At 45.9% G+C, this 15,624-nt stretch overlaps 1 protein-coding gene across 13 annotated transcripts in view; it reads left to right on the forward strand.

Moving 5' to 3' along the window:
- The window catches only part of bnc2 (basonuclin 2), a 604,271-nt gene that overhangs the window by 515,969 nt on the left and 72,678 nt on the right, over positions 1-15,624 (forward strand). For all 13 annotated transcript variants that reach the window (XM_038804002.1, XM_038804009.1, XM_038804007.1 and 10 more), the window contains one exon: positions 12,637-14,573. In XM_038804002.1, the coding sequence (XP_038659930.1) occupies positions 12,637-14,573 (1,937 nt within the window). The remainder of the gene's footprint in view (positions 1-12,636; positions 14,574-15,624) is intronic.

Consider the following 15,624-nt stretch of genomic DNA (forward strand, 5'->3'; position numbering starts at 1 on the left):
GCATGTTTTACTGCGATTAGTCGATGATTTCCCCACATTGTGATTTTTCCCGCGCCACTCCAGGGTTTGATTCTGGATGAAAGACAGAGAGCACAGGAAGGTCAAGGGGCATCAGTGAGGGGAGGAACAGACAGCGGGAAGAATTTAGTGAGGGGGTCGGAGGGGCTCGATGTCCATCCCCAAAGCTGGTAGCATCCCCCATGGAAACGGTCTCTGGGAACCCCAGGGGAATTCAGTCCCCAGCTGGCAGTGGAGACCCTGGGGTTTTGGTGTGTGTGTGTGTGCGTGTCGCGTCTTTTCGTCCGACGTCATTTCGTCCAACGACACTTCGTCCACGTCTTTTGGTCCAACGTCACTTCGTCCAATTATCCAATTACAAATTAACTCCGTATAAAACCATTTAATTGATAAAATGCAAGTACAACACAGCAAGTGAATTTAATTGCTAAAATGCAAGTAATTGATAAAATGCAAGTAAAATGCAAGTTGAAAAATGCAGTTTAAAAATCTAAAAATGCAGTTAAAAAATCTAAAAGTTTACTAATAATTTTTTTTGTCAAAGACTTTTTGTAACTTGACTTTTTGTAACTTGTAGCACTCCACTCCACTCATTAACTTTTTATGCAATAAAGGATTTTTATTACCGGTCTCTTTCCTTTAACGAGCCTCGTTAAAGGATAGTTATAGTTATAATCAGCGTGTTCTACAAGATCTACGATTTTTTAACTGCATTTTTAGATTTTTAAACTGCATTTTTCAACTTGCATTTTACTTGCATTTTATCAATTACTTGCATTTTAGCAATTAAATTCACTTGCTGTATTGTACTTGCATTTTATCAATTAAATGGTTTTATACGGAGTTAATTGGATAATTGGACGAAGTGACGTTGGACCAAAAGACGGGCGGACAAAAAAACGTTGGACCAAAAGACGGGGACGAAGTGTCGTTGGACGAAGTGACGTCGGACGAAAAGACATAGCACCGTGTGTGTGTGGGGAGGGGGTTGGCGAATAGGGTTTGGGGGGTGGGGGGGAATGGCGGGGGGGGGGGCAGGTAGTGGAAGGGGGCACGGGGGTCATTTAATTTCCGGACTTTTCTCATCAGGGTGCAACTCCCCACCCCAAGAACTGCCAGCCAACCCGAGGTTGGCAGCTCCCACCACCGGCACCTCCACCAGGGGCAGTGGCTGCTGTCAGTAATAAAGTGGGGCCTTCATCGGGATTCATCGCTGAGACCCCTGAAGAAAGGTTAGCTAAGGGTCATGGGAGGGGGAATTGGTCAGTGGAAAGGGCAGAGTGGGGTCTCTCATTGGGCATCAGCCACCGAGTGCCTGCGAGTGAGGGATTCTCGCCCCCCCTCCACGTTCCAGGAGACCGCAAGTGAGCCCAACAGAGTTTTCCTCCCATCCTCCCGCTCCTGTTTGAATACCAGCGACACTGGGATAAGGCCCTCAAGTGGGTATTAATCGCCTACTTAGGGCCTCAATTGGGTGTCCTGACCTTAGTTTATGGATGCTTTTGAGCAGTGATATGGTCAACAGGGGAGCCGAGGGGATGATTATTTCATTCTACACTCTTTGGCTCAGAGGTGCAGTGACCAATTGTATCTCCCTAACTGCCCAAAATTGCCTGCTCCATGGCTTTTATTCTGATATCAATATAATTTGATGCATTTGAATAGCAGCAACATAATCCCTTCCAGCATATTACACCCCTGTGTTCTCCTTTTTTTGGTCCTTTCAGCCTCGATGAGGGTCAGTCCACGCTCTGCCTCCGATTGCCTCACTTGGCTCTAACACTCCGAGATCACTCAGTGAAAGGGTCGGGACAATATGTATTCCATAAGCAAAGGAATTCTGAAAACTCACAAGTGACAAAGACGCACAGTGATTTATTAAAAGATCTTTCTCAGAAATGGAATAAATTCCATATATGAATAATAAATCGTGTAACAAAGCATTGAGAATGAAATGTTGAATAAATTATGCAAATAGCGAAACAGCTGATTTTATCACGCCTTGCTGTGGCGAAATTATTGTATCGTGTTTACACGGCGTACTTTTTAAAATGGAAGAAACAACAGTTTTGCCTGTTTTAAATTGGTTTGCTTTAATTGGCAATCAAAGGTTGAGTGTGACTTTGGTTGGTGTCTGAGTTAAGTTGGATTTTCACCTTGGTTCACATCGTAAACCTTTTGAAATCACTTTGATTCGATCGTTAGGTTAAAAAGGAAAGTTAATAACGGGACTCTTTTGCTCAGATACGTATCCAGATAGGACTGGACATGCAAGCGTCAAATGTGTTGCTGCAGCAACCGATGTCCCCATGAACAAATGAACAGGAATGTGAATGAATGCTTGCTGCATACAATAGGTCAGAGTAGATTGGACAGTGAGGGGTGTAGCAGGGCAGCTAGTATATTATTAAATATGGAGCATCAAAATTATTCATTTAAATAATTTACATATCAAGATGCTGACAGCAATTTTCTGACAAGATTGAATAGGCTCCAGACATCATGATGGGACTTAAGAGTTTTCACAATGCTACAAAGCTTTGACCCCCCCCCCCAGCCAATGAATCTTCCATACTATCTCAGAAATATTCTGAAGAGATGTTTATCAGACCTCTCATGTAGTAGTAATAATCTTTATTAGTGTCACAAGTAGGCTTACATTAACACTGCAATGAAGTTACTGTGAAAAGCCCCTAGTCGCCACACTCCGGCACCTGTTCCGGTACACGGAGGGAGAATTCAGAACGTCCAATTCACCTAACAGCACGTCTTTAGACTATGGGAGGAAACGTGAGCACCTGGAGGAAACACACGCAGACACGGGGAGAAAGTGCAGACTCCGCACAGACAGTGACCCAAGCCGGGAATCGAACCTGGGGCCCTGGAGCTGTGAAGCAACAGCACTAACCACTGTGCCACGCAACACCATATAATGCATTGAATGTGTGGGGTGTATTTTTGTGCGTGTAGTTCAGACTGCCACTGTCCATTTCACACAGTGAATTCTCCGAAACATTAATTCGTGCCAACAGAGCTGAGAGTGTTTAATTGTGATTGTTAATTGGTCATGAAGCTTTAGCCAAACGCCCCTTTGCTCCTAACTGTTTTTCTTGAGTAGGTGTTGAGGTAAATGTGTATCCGTCATCCACAATCTACCATAAGTGGAAAAGATATTGAGGGATTTGAAAGAACAGAGGAGCAATCTGGGAACAGAAGAAGGAAAATAAATATCATTTCCAGCCATGTGGGATATTTGCAAACCCATAATGGAAATAATTTAATTGTACTTTCAATTCTCAATTCTATTTTTCTTTTTTTTCCCTGTGTTTCTGACTTCAAAAACAACATTTTGACAATGTGCCCTGCGCTCCATTATAGCAATCACCTTTGTTATGTAAATGACACAGTGCCAGTAATCATTAGCAAATATACGCCCCCTGTTTCCTAAGTGGCTGCTTACTCTCCAAAGACGAGAAGCAATTTAAGTAAGAATATACAAGTGGGTGGATGTTGACCAGATTCCAGGGGCTGGTGTTTAATGATGTTGTGCCTCTAATGACAGCGAGAGAATGTAGGTGCAAATTAGATCAGTACGGCCAATTCCCGCACAAAGTTTCTGCAGCATTCTCACAATGAAGAGACTGGTGCAAAGGGGGAACGAGTCCACGAAACCCAAGTCACTGAGAAGCGAGATCATCCTCCAGGTTGCTGAAGAATGCAATGTTGCACGGAAGCCTTTGGGGATTTTTTGGGCACTTTTTATCGTCACAATTGCATCATTACCTCTTGTATGAATCTCCTTCACTCCTGGGGTTTGTGTATATTTTCCTGCGTCTGATTGGCTGCCTTTGCGAGTCTGATTACTCTAAACGGTTTGATTATCTGAAGTGTATGCATTTTATGCAGCGCGATGTCAGTACACATCACCCGGCCAGTCCTTCGCTTCACACACTTTCAAAAGCTCAGCTTTGCGTCAGTTGATTCTTACCCCCTCAATTCCTCACCACCTCTCTTACTTTCACTTGGAAATTTTTCTTATTCGTTCACCGGACGTGGGCATCATTTGTTGCCTGCTTACTGCCCTTGAGAAGGTGATGGTGGTGAAAACTGTCCACCTTCAATACAGCTGAGTGGCTTGCTGAGCTATTGAAGAGGGCAGTTAAGGGTCAACTCCATGCTGTGGGTCTGGAGTCACATATAGGCCAGGACGAATAAAGACGACAAATTTCCTTCCATAAAGGACATGAATAAATTGGATGGGTTTTTATAACAATATACTCGCTTCATGGCCGCTATTGCTAAGTCTAGCTTTTCAATTCTGCTTTATTTAATTAACTGAATTTAAAGTCAAAAACTGCTGCACTCAAATCTCCAAATTCTGAACAAAAGAGAAAATGCTGGAAAATCTCAGCAGGTCTGGCAGCATCTGTAGGGAGAGAAAAGAGCTCACGTATGGGCAACACGGTAACACAAGTGGATAGCACTATGGCTTCACAGCGCCAGGGTTCCAGGTTCGATTCCCCACTGGGTCACTGTCTGCACGTTCTCCCCGTGTCTGCGTGGGTTTCCTCCGGGTGCTCCGGTTTCCTCCCACAGTCCAAAGACGTGCAGGTTAGTTGGAATGGTCATGACAAATTGTCCTTAGTGACCAAAAAGGTTAGGAGGGGCTATTGGGTTACAGGGATAGGGTGGAAGTGAGCGCTTAAGTGGGTCGGTGCAGACTCAATGGGCCGAATGGCCTCCTTCTGCACTGTATGTTCTATGTTTCGAGTCCAATGACTCTTTGTCAAAGCGTCTGTTCTCCAAATTATTAGTCCAGTCCTCAAGAACAAATCACTGTGTAACTGGACTCATCCGGTTTACAGGAAGGGTATTGAGTTGTGTGTCAGCTTGTGCCTGTGGCGAGCACTCTTGTCTCTTACTCACAGGTTGTGGGTTCAGGTGCCGCTTCAGGACTGGATCAGAGAACCAATGCTGACACTCCAGTACAGGACTGAGGCAATGCTACACAGTTGGAGGGACATTAAACTGAGGCCGCATCTATCCTCTCAAATGGATAGAAAATATCCCACGCCATTCTTCAGAAAAAGAGCAGGGGAGTTCTCCTAGTGTCCTGGCCAACATTCGTGTCTCAATGACAATCTCATAAAGATGGGATTCTCTGTCCCGGGATGCCCATAATGCGTTCCTCGATGGGGATGGAGAATCAGGCATTGGGGGAAACCGGGCACCAATCCAAACACGCTTCACACTGCAGTGGCCTAAGTTGACCATATCAAAGAGATGTAAGTGCATTCCAATCATTCAAGTGTGTGATTTCACTGCACTTACCTCCCTTTGATGTGGTCAACGTTTACAAACATTGAAGCTTGAATGAATCAAAGCTGCAGGTGGTTTTTACAAGCTGTCAATCACAAACCACCACCTGAAAGCTATGAATAGCCTGCAGATGGTGGATCTATGGGATCCAGGCGCAACCACAGCTTCACTCCTCCGAGGAATGAAGATGTGGAGCTGGAAGGTGAGTGTTACAGCTATAATGTTTCCCAGTGCCTCTGTCTGGACTGCTCTCTAACTGCCAGACAGTGGTCCCATTTTGGAGGGGGGGGGTCTGCGGAGGGGGTTCCTTTAAGCAGGAGGTCCTTGGGAGGGTCCCCCTAATACAGGGGTCCCCGAGGGAGGGGGCTGGTCATGTCAGCTCCGTTCTTAGGGTTGGGGGCAGCACCCAGGTGGTGGGCTGCTGTACGGCATGTGGGGGGGGGGGGCTCAAGAGGGCAGCCCAACAGCGGGATTCCCGGGAATCCCCGGAGCCACGATTTACGTGGTGTGGGACACGGATTGGAACCCGCTAAGTGGCCACAAGGGGATTATAAAGCTGGTGAAATTCAGCACCGAGGGGAAAACGTTGGGCTGGATTCTCCAATCACCGACACCGGAATCAGGTTTGGCGATCGGCCGGAAAATGCGCTTTTACGCTGGAAATGCGTTTTTACGCGGCGCCGTTTGTCTGATGCTCCGCCCCCTCAAAAAGGGCATCATTGAGGAGTACCCCCCCCCAAGCCGTCAGGGTGGCCTCAGGACGTCACCTGAGACCCTCCCCTGATGCTCCGCCCCCGATGGGCCGAGTTCCCGACGGTATAGGGCGCATGGCCTCACAACGTTCGGGGACCTCGCGTGCTGGGAGTTGGGGGGACTGGTGGGGGGTGGTCTGGGGCTGGTGAGGGGGGTTACAGGGGGGCAGTTTCTGGTGCCATGTTGTACTGCCCAGCCGTCGCAGTGCGCATGCGTGGCCACGGACCCAGCTATTCTGCATCCGTATTGGCAGCCTTACGCGGCTTGGCTGCTAGCCCCCCACCGGGCGGAGGATCGGTGCGGCGGCGACGCGGCTGTATGACCAGATGGATCCTGCGGTCATAGCTGCAGATTCGGAGAATCCAGCCCATGATTGTTTCACTTATTTGGTGGTTCTTTTGTGGGATCTTGCTTTGCATAAATTGACCGCTGCGTTTCCTACATTACATCAGTGACCCCACTTCAAAAAAAAAAGTGCCGTATGGGCTGAAAAATGGCTTGTGATGCACAGACGACGTGAAAGAGGCTATATTAATGCAAGGCTCACAGTGTCTGGTAAATGCAAGTCACTATCAGAAAGTCTGCATTGAATCTCTTCCCCATTGTACAGAATGCTCCAACTTCGAGCTGTTCCCGTTTCCCCAGAAACACCCTTCATGTTGGTCGCTGACTGGTGGCATTGTTACCGTCTTCACTCCGGACCATCCACCTTCCCAACTGCAGGGCTAAATGTAGCATCACCTTGTGGGAATTGAAATAATTGGTTATCTCGGAGAGCGATCTGGGCGATTGGTTTCCAGTTACAGAAGAGAAAACTCCATTGTCTTAATTCTTCAGTTACTTTCCTGCAAATATTTTTGGCAGCAAATCCTACCAGACATTGAATGCCTGTCGGGAGCGATCACACACTTCCCATTGAATCCCATTCTCCCTTTGCAGAATCCAGGAACCTACTGCGCTGTGGGAATAAGGTTCAAGATACGTTAAAACCCAGCTACACCACAATAATAGCAGCTCCAGAAACAAGCTATTTATCCCAAAAGGTCCATGCAGGTATTTGCACTCCACACGACGCTCCCCACATCCTAGTCCATCTCACCCCATCAACATCTTCTTCTATTCCTTTTCTCCCTCATTTCTTTGTCTCGCTTTTCCTGAAAGGCATCAACACTTCAACTGCTCCATGTCATAGCAAATCCCAGTCTTCAGCCTGCAATTAACTTGTCCATTAAGATAATAGATAGCTCTGTATATCTGGATGTATATATTCGTGACCTATGCCCAAGCTATACGACACTGCGAAAACATTTCAGATCTATAACTTAACCAAAACCTGACCCCTAACCTGAAGAATTGGAACCATTAATGTTAGCTGTTTAAAATGAATGCAGTGCAGGCTAAGAATGTAACACACACACATCAATCTATTTAGTGCAATCTCGCCCCCGCTCTTTATTTATGTGTCTGTTAGTGTTGAATAGGATGGGATCAGTATATTCGAAAGCTGCCCTGTGCTTAGAAATACCAACAGGAAATTACTTCAGGATGAGTTTCTGAGAACAATGTGCAGAAATTGAAAGCAGTTTTCGATTGTGAGCCATCCGAATATTATTGGATGGTGTGGACACCGGTCCTCGGAGGGGCATGGTCTTTCGGAGATTTATGTCCGCTTTTCTGTAGCGTTAGTTCTCACCAGCTTCAGAGCAGCACATGGGATGGTGGATAATCGCAACAAGCTTCAGCACGCCTGTGATCTTGGCTTGCAGCTCTGCGTTAAACCAGACCTCAGGTTGATGCACCGCGTCCAAAAGAGCATCCTTCAAGGCAATTTGCAAATGATGTATGCATTTAGATGGGTGGGAAATGCCTCGAGATCAACGGTAACTTTGTCCCATCTCCCCCGACCAACAATCAAATTCCTACCATCAATGATTCATAGCACGTTTCTGTAAAAATGCAACCGTTATAATCATAGAATCCCTACAGTGCAGAAGGAGGCCATTCAGTCCATCGAGTCTGCACCAACCCTTCAAAAGACCACCCTACCTAGGCCCACTCCCCTGCCGTATCCCTGTCACCCCATCTACAGATCTTTGGACACTGAGGGGCAATTTAACATGGCCAGTCCACCGAACCTGCACACCTTTTGGACTGTGGGAGGAAACCAGAGCACCCGGAGGAAACCCACGCAGACACGGGGAGAATGTGCAAACTCCACACAGTCACCCAGGGCCAGAATTGAACCCGAGTCCCTGGCGCTGTGAGGCCACAGTGCTAACCTGTGCCACCCTGATAATATTGAAAGTTGTTTTCCAGAAAGAAGACCTAATAGTAATGTTCAAACCAACCCTTGAACCCTCCGTCCCTGCCTCATTTCTGCACTCACTTTCCAGTCCAAATGTCCTTGAATCTCTCAACCTGTGCCCATCTTTCCCAGAAAACCATATTTGAATCCTGCCAATCACATTTTTGCCGCAATAACAAACTGACTCTTAGTAAAGTCACAAGTTACATTCTATGTTACTGTGACAAAGGTGAAACATCTCTCCTCATCTGTCTCAACCTGCCCGCTGTCTTTGACATGGTGGAGTTCACCATCCGCTTCCGATGCCTCGCCATTATCACCCAGCTGGGTGGGACTGCACTCAGCTGGTTTTCATTCATATCTATCGAAGTGTAGCCAGAGAAACACCCGCTTTCCTGCTGCACCACACCACGGATCTATCGGAAACCCCTCCTGTTTCTTATCTACATGCTGCCCCTTGGTGACGTCATTCAAAAACCTAATGTTTGATATGTACACTGAAGAGAGCTGTATCTCACCCCTTGTTTCCTGTGTTATTTATCACACAGGAAAACTCCTTGATTATAGGGGGGGGAAAGGTAATTTCTTCTTCTCCATTCCTTCCCATCCCATCCCCCATAGGGTAGCATTGCCAATTCTTGTTGGACATTATTCTGGAGGTGTTGTCACATGATCTCTAGCTGCCACGCCCCTATACATCTGCCATTGGTTGCTCAGCATGTCCATAATTGGGGTGACCACACCCCTTTTTGTAGGCAATTGGGAAGCAGACCAATGTCTGATTGGCCAATTCTTGGCTGGCAATTCGACAATTATGGCTTTCCTCATATTCAATAATTTCATAATTAATGAACAGGTGAGCTCATTTCCATTCCATTCCAATTCCATTCGTACAGTTCATGGAATGAAGCATTCCGATCAAGGGAGGAGAAAAGAAGACCAAAATTAAATCTGGGTTGATTTTAACTTTTGGGGGCAGCGCGGTGGCACAGTGGTTAGCACTGCTGCCTCACAGCGCCAGGGACCAATTCCGGCCTCGAGTGACTGTATGGAGTTTATACTTTCTCAGCTCGCTGAGCGGGCAAACATGTCCTGAGTTTAATATCTCACCTGAAAGATGGCTTGTATAGCAGTGCAGCATTCCTTCAGTACTGCGATTAACCATCAGCCTGGAATACCGTGCTCAAGTCCTCGAGTTGGACTTGATCTCACAATCCTTTGTCTCGGTGACAAACTGAGCCATGGTCAACACTGGAAAGAGGGCAAAAGATGTGCAGAAATGGGGAGACCTATTGCTATCTGCTCAAAGCAGAAAATAGATTAAATCAAACATAATATTATAGTTATATTAGATTCTCTACAGTGGAGAAGAAGGCCATTCAGCCCATCAAGTCTGCACCAACCCTCCGATAGAGCACCCTACCCAGACCCACTCCCCCGCCCTGTCCCCGCAACCCTAACTAACCTGCACATCTTTGGACACTAAGGGGCAATTTAGCACGGCCAATCCACCTAACGGCACATCTTTGGACTGTGGGAGGAAACCATGGAACCCGGAGGAAACCCACGCAGACACGGGGAGAACGTGCAAACTCCGCACAGTCAGCCAACCAAAGTCAGAATTGAACCCGGGTCCCTGGCGCTGTGAGGCAGCAGCGCTAACCACCATGCCACCCTCAAAAACATGAAAATTCAAGTCCAGCTTTCTATTGAAATGACACGTCCTAAGCAAACGTCTGCATTATCTTTCTGATGGAATATATTTGGTAGGTCCGTTACGCAACCAACATCTGTAAATGGAGATTAAAATACAGACCAGCCATGATGATCAAATCAAGTGACAGAACTGGTTAAGGGGCTGAATGACCTCCTCCTATTGCTATTATTTGGCTAAGGCTTTCACATTCTGCAAACCTTGTTTCCAAGTGCGCCATCTAATGGCCTCACCGCACCCGACACGCGATGCGACAAGGCCGGAAAATCTCGTGAGAGGCCCCTCACGAGATTCACGATGCTTGTTACGCCTTGCGCGATCTGGACCTCGCCCTCACTGGACGTGAACCAGATTTTGCATATTCAAGTTAGGAGGTGTCTGGGAGGAGGGGAGGGGTGTCTCCCAGGCGATCATGGGCCCCCGGGTGGTCGGGCCCTGGGAAGGGTGTTACCCTGGCACTTCTGATGCCACCTAGGCACTGTGGCATTGCCAGTCTAGCACCCTGGTAATGCCAGGGCACCCAGGAGGCACTGCCAGGCTGGCAAGGATTGGCCTGGGGGTGCTCTGCACTTATCAGGTGGGGTGGGGGGGGCTTGAGAAACCCCTAATTGGTATGTTGGTGTGTTGGAGGGGCTAGTCAAGAGATTGGGGCACCGGTTAAAAACGGCGCTCTGAACTCTGCCTGCACTGGCAAGTTGAGCTTGTTAGCACAGGGAATTAGTGTAAGTACGGCCTTAATGGGGCTCCATGTAAAGCTTGAAAAAGAAGCAGAGTTCCGTTTAATAGTCGGTCTGCTGTGAGCGCTGGCAGCATCGGGAAACACCCCGATAAACCCACCCAAAATCCATTCTCTTTTTCCCATTAACTTGTGCCCCAAGTGAGTTAGATTGTCAGATTTGAGGGGTGAGTGTCCGTCTGTTCCACCTGGAATGTTCCATCCACCGTGTAAATTGTTAGAAGAGTGAATTGAATAAAGGGGGTAAGTGGTGTCTGACATAAGAAGGGGCATGGTTAACTTGTTAGTTATTGTGGGGTTTTTTTAAAGATCTTTTGGCTTTAATGGGATGCTGTGCCAGTTTTCTTTTCCTTCATGTAACTGTTAATGAATCAATAAAGTTCCTGGCAGACACCACATTATCCCAAGAAAATATTAGTGGGTACATACCTATCGTTATTGATCTAATGCAAGGGGGACTCTGGAAGATCAGAGTTTATTAAGAATGAGCTTTTAACTAAGTGTTGGACCCTAATTGATCAGCATTTTCCTAGTTTATTCCCTTCACCATCAAAAAGTAAACTTGACCTTCTCAGGGAATGCTGAAATAGATGACAATGGAAAATCACCAACGAGTAAGAAATTCAAACTCAGATTTATAAAGAATGATCCAGCCAAGATTATACATTCCCGTTGAACTGACATGTTTTTCGCTCTTTCCGTCTTTACTGTTTGATGCTTTAAAAAAAAAATGTTTTTTCTGAAATGCGAGACCAATATCATTAATATGTTAATATTTGTACAGAATAAAATAAGTACATCATCAATATGTGGAAACACTTGAAGTCTAACACACTAATATGAAAACTGTGAAAGGAGGCTTTTTAATGGATGTATCAGAACAAAGACTCCAGTGAGCATTGACATCAGATCATGCTCCCTTTTTTCCTTTTGTAAAAAATGTGCTGATAAAAAGAAAATGACTGTGCATATTGGAATAGTCAGCTTTTTAATATTTGCTTTTAATTTCGGAGGATGATTCCAAGCAGTTTGGTTGGCAACTAAAGTTCAGAGCTGTTTCTAACTGCAGCCAGAGTTATTTGTGACCTAGTCAGGGTTACACTGGTCATAACAGCTTTTGAAAACCGCCTCCAATTCACCCAGTGCTTTTCGGAATGTGACACCTATCTTGGGACAATCATGAAAGCATCCATTTATTTGGAAGGAGATATCTGGAGCCTTTGTTGCTTTTGTTTGTTCTGTTACCAGGGAGGTTTAATGTGACGCATTTTATTAAACCAGTTAATATTTTTTATTGTGCCCATGTTATCAATCTTTGCTTCACTCATTCTTATGTACAGGGATGAGAAAAACCTGTTTGTCAGAATTGTTACCCCTCTGTCTTCATATTTGTAAGGGTTCTAGTGAAGCTTCTTGATTTGGTCTCAATCTGCACAGCAAGCGTTCCCATATTAATAAGCAGTGTATACTGAACATCTGCATAAAAGAGATCATTGTCTTTGTAATAGCAGAATCTTTGGTAGGAGTCCCAAAGGTTTTCACTGTGTTTGCTTTGACGTTATTAAACTCTGTCTGTTTCACTAATCGTGACCCTAATTACCACGTCTGCATGGCAGGAAAGTTTGCTCTGTGGGTCGAATGGGATTAACAATCTTTGCATGTTGCTCCTGGGCCTTTGCTGCATCAGTAGGACAGTTTGTAGCATCTTCGCAATAAGACTGCTGTAATTATGCGGAATCAATAAGTTTTTTTTTGTGTTTGTCTTTGTTGTTTGTTTGATTTGGTCTGAAGGATGCTGCGGGCAAGGTGCTGGACCGGTGGGCAATCATGTCCCGGGAAGAGGAAATCATTACCCTCCAGCAGTTTCTGAGGTTCGGAGAAACCAAATCTATCGTGGAGCTGATGGCCATTCAAGAGAAAGAGGGGCAGGCTGTAGCTGTGCCGACTTCAAAAGCAGACTCCGACATCAGGACTTTTATAGAAGGCAACAATCGGACTCGGAGCCCGAGCCTCTTGGCTCATCTCGAGAACAGCAATCCTTCTAGTATTCATCACTTTGAAAACATCCCCAACAGTCTGGCATTCCTACTTCCATTCCAGTACATAAATCCCGTTTCTGCTCCTTTACTCGGCCTCCCCCCCAATGGGGTCATGCTGGAGCAGAGCCTGAGATTGAGAGAACCCAACCTTCCCATCCAGAACGAGCGTGTGGAGAGTAGCGAATCAGAAGTGTCCGTTTCACCTTTTCGCAGCGACCAAGCAGGCAGCAGGAACGCCCTCAGCAGCATCATCAACATTGAACCCAAAACCGAGCAGAACCGTTTGTCCCCCATCCACTCCCCGGCCGCTCCTGCAAACCACACAGTCAAGGCTGACCATTCGAAAATTAGTCTTCTGAGTTCAAAATTCCAGAGGATGAAAAGAATTGGACTGACCCCGAGAAAGGGCCGAGTGGTCTGCAATGCCTGTGGTAAGACTTTCTATGACAAAGGTACCCTCAAGATCCACTACAATGCTGTGCATCTGAAGATTAAGCACAGGTGCACGATCGAAGGCTGCAATATGGTTTTCAGTTCCCTGAGAAGTCGCAATCGTCACAGTGCCAATCCCAATCCTCGTCTGCACATGCCAATGCTGAGAAACAATAGAGACAAGGACCTGATCCGAGCCACATCTGGAGCTGCCACCCCAGTCATATCCAGCATCAAATCAAGTCTAACGTCTCCCGGGCGACCATCCCTGGGTTTCAACTCTTCGTCAGTTGACCCAGTTCTTCAGAGCCCACTGGTGTTCCCTTCACTGAAGACAGTGGAATCCGTCCCTCCGTTTTACAGGAATCTGTTGACACCCGGGGAAATGGTCAGCCCTCCAACGTCACTCCCCACCAGCCCTATAGTGCCCTCGCTTGATCAGCCTTGTATCCCTGAGCCGCACCCATCCATGGCTCAGGAGCTGACAGCTGATCTCGCCCCCAAGAAAAAATCCCGCAAATCAAGCATGCCCGTTAAGATTGAAAAAGAAGTGATTGACACGACCGATGAGTTTGACGAAGATGATCAGGTCAATGAAAATCATGTCAATGAGGGCATCCACGATGAGGAAATGGATAATGTCAGTTGTCACAAAGAAATGAGTCCCACCATTCACATGCATAGCGGCAGGAAAGCAGATGAGGAGATAGGCCTTGGTGTGTTTGAGGATAAGCAAATGGGTAGCATCACTTCTGAGGAGCAAGAGCATGACCCAGACTTTGAGGATGAATCTGAAGGTTCCGAGTCTAAAATGTGCGACAATCCCACAGAAAATGATGAGCAGGCGCACCGAGAGGTTTTTGATAAGGATGAGATGTCAAGCGGCAAACTTGAAGACAAAGACTCTATTTCCCCTCATCCACAGACCATGAAAATAAAGGAAGAGTTCACTGACCCAACCTATGACATGTTTTACAGTATCAGCCCGTATGGGTTGTACAATGGTGGAGGAGGGAGCATCGTTGCCCTACAAGAAGGCTTCTCTCCATCAATGGGATACAGCAATCCCCATAAATACTCACCAGAGAGTGAACTCTGTTCCAGCGCTGATCCTAAGATCTGTTATGTCTGCAAAAAGAGCTTTAAAAGTTCGTACAGCGTGAAGTTACACTACAAGAATGTTCACCTGAAGGAGATGCATGTTTGCACAGTAGAAGGTTGCAATGCAGCGTTTCCATCCCGCAGGAGTAGAGACAGGTATTTTCATTTGTCTGATATATTGTTGAATATGTTTGATTTTATCTTTGCTCTTTAGCTGAATGCCAATTATTTAAAAATTAAGTGTTTTCTTTCAGATTTTTGTTTTTATCAGTTTTTACTTATTTTCTCTATAAGTTAATTGTTGAGTTAAATATAATGTGTTAACAAACCACGGAGAAGGAAACTGTTTTATGCGATTCAGACCTGTGATGAAGTTCTTTGATCTACTTCCCTGTGAAATGATACACATTTGCCTTAGCATCTGCCATGTTGTGTTCAGCAAACACCGAGGGGGTTGAGACGTTTTATCAAACAGTGACGGGTGAGTCCGCGCACAGCACAACAGCTAATGTAAATACTGGGAATGCCGAAAGTCCAAAATAAAATGCTGGAAAGAAAATGGGAAATGCTGGAAAATAAGGAATAGGTCAGGCAGCATCCGGGGAGAGAGAAATGTTTTGGGTTGATGATCCTCATCAGAACTGCAACAAGTTTGAGGTTTAACAGTTTATTACATTTTTTTTTTATTGTCACAAGTAGGCTTACATTAACACTGCAATGAAGTTACTGTGAAAAGCCCCTAGTCGCCACATTCCGGTGCCTGTTCGGGTACACAGAGGGAGAATTCGGAATTTATTAACAAGTGCAGTGGGGGGGGGACAAAAAAATCCAAGGGGGGAATGTCCGTGACAGGGTGAAAGGGAGAGAGATTCTCTGACAAAAGGACTGACGTTGCCAGTTACCCACCGAACATCTGGATGTCGCCCCTCCCCCAGGACAAACAACAGTGGACCAGAATCTGCTCAGTTGTTGACCCTCTTGCTGCAAGACAGAGATTGAACAAGAAGCAAAACAACTGCAGAGTGAGATTAACTTTGAAGAATAAAATAAATATTTTCATTAACAGATTTATTAGAGTATCTCTTAAGCGAGGCATCTCGTATTACAAATCTGGTTAAAATGCGACAGAGAAAACCAACACTTGACACCTCCAATCAGTGCTCCAGATTCATCACTGAAACTTCCATGTCGTTCTGCTGCTTTCAGT

The sequence above is a fragment of the Scyliorhinus canicula genome, chromosome 8, assembly GCF_902713615.1.
Source record: "Scyliorhinus canicula chromosome 8, sScyCan1.1, whole genome shotgun sequence".
NCBI classification, from domain to species: domain Eukaryota; kingdom Metazoa; phylum Chordata; class Chondrichthyes; order Carcharhiniformes; family Scyliorhinidae; genus Scyliorhinus; species Scyliorhinus canicula.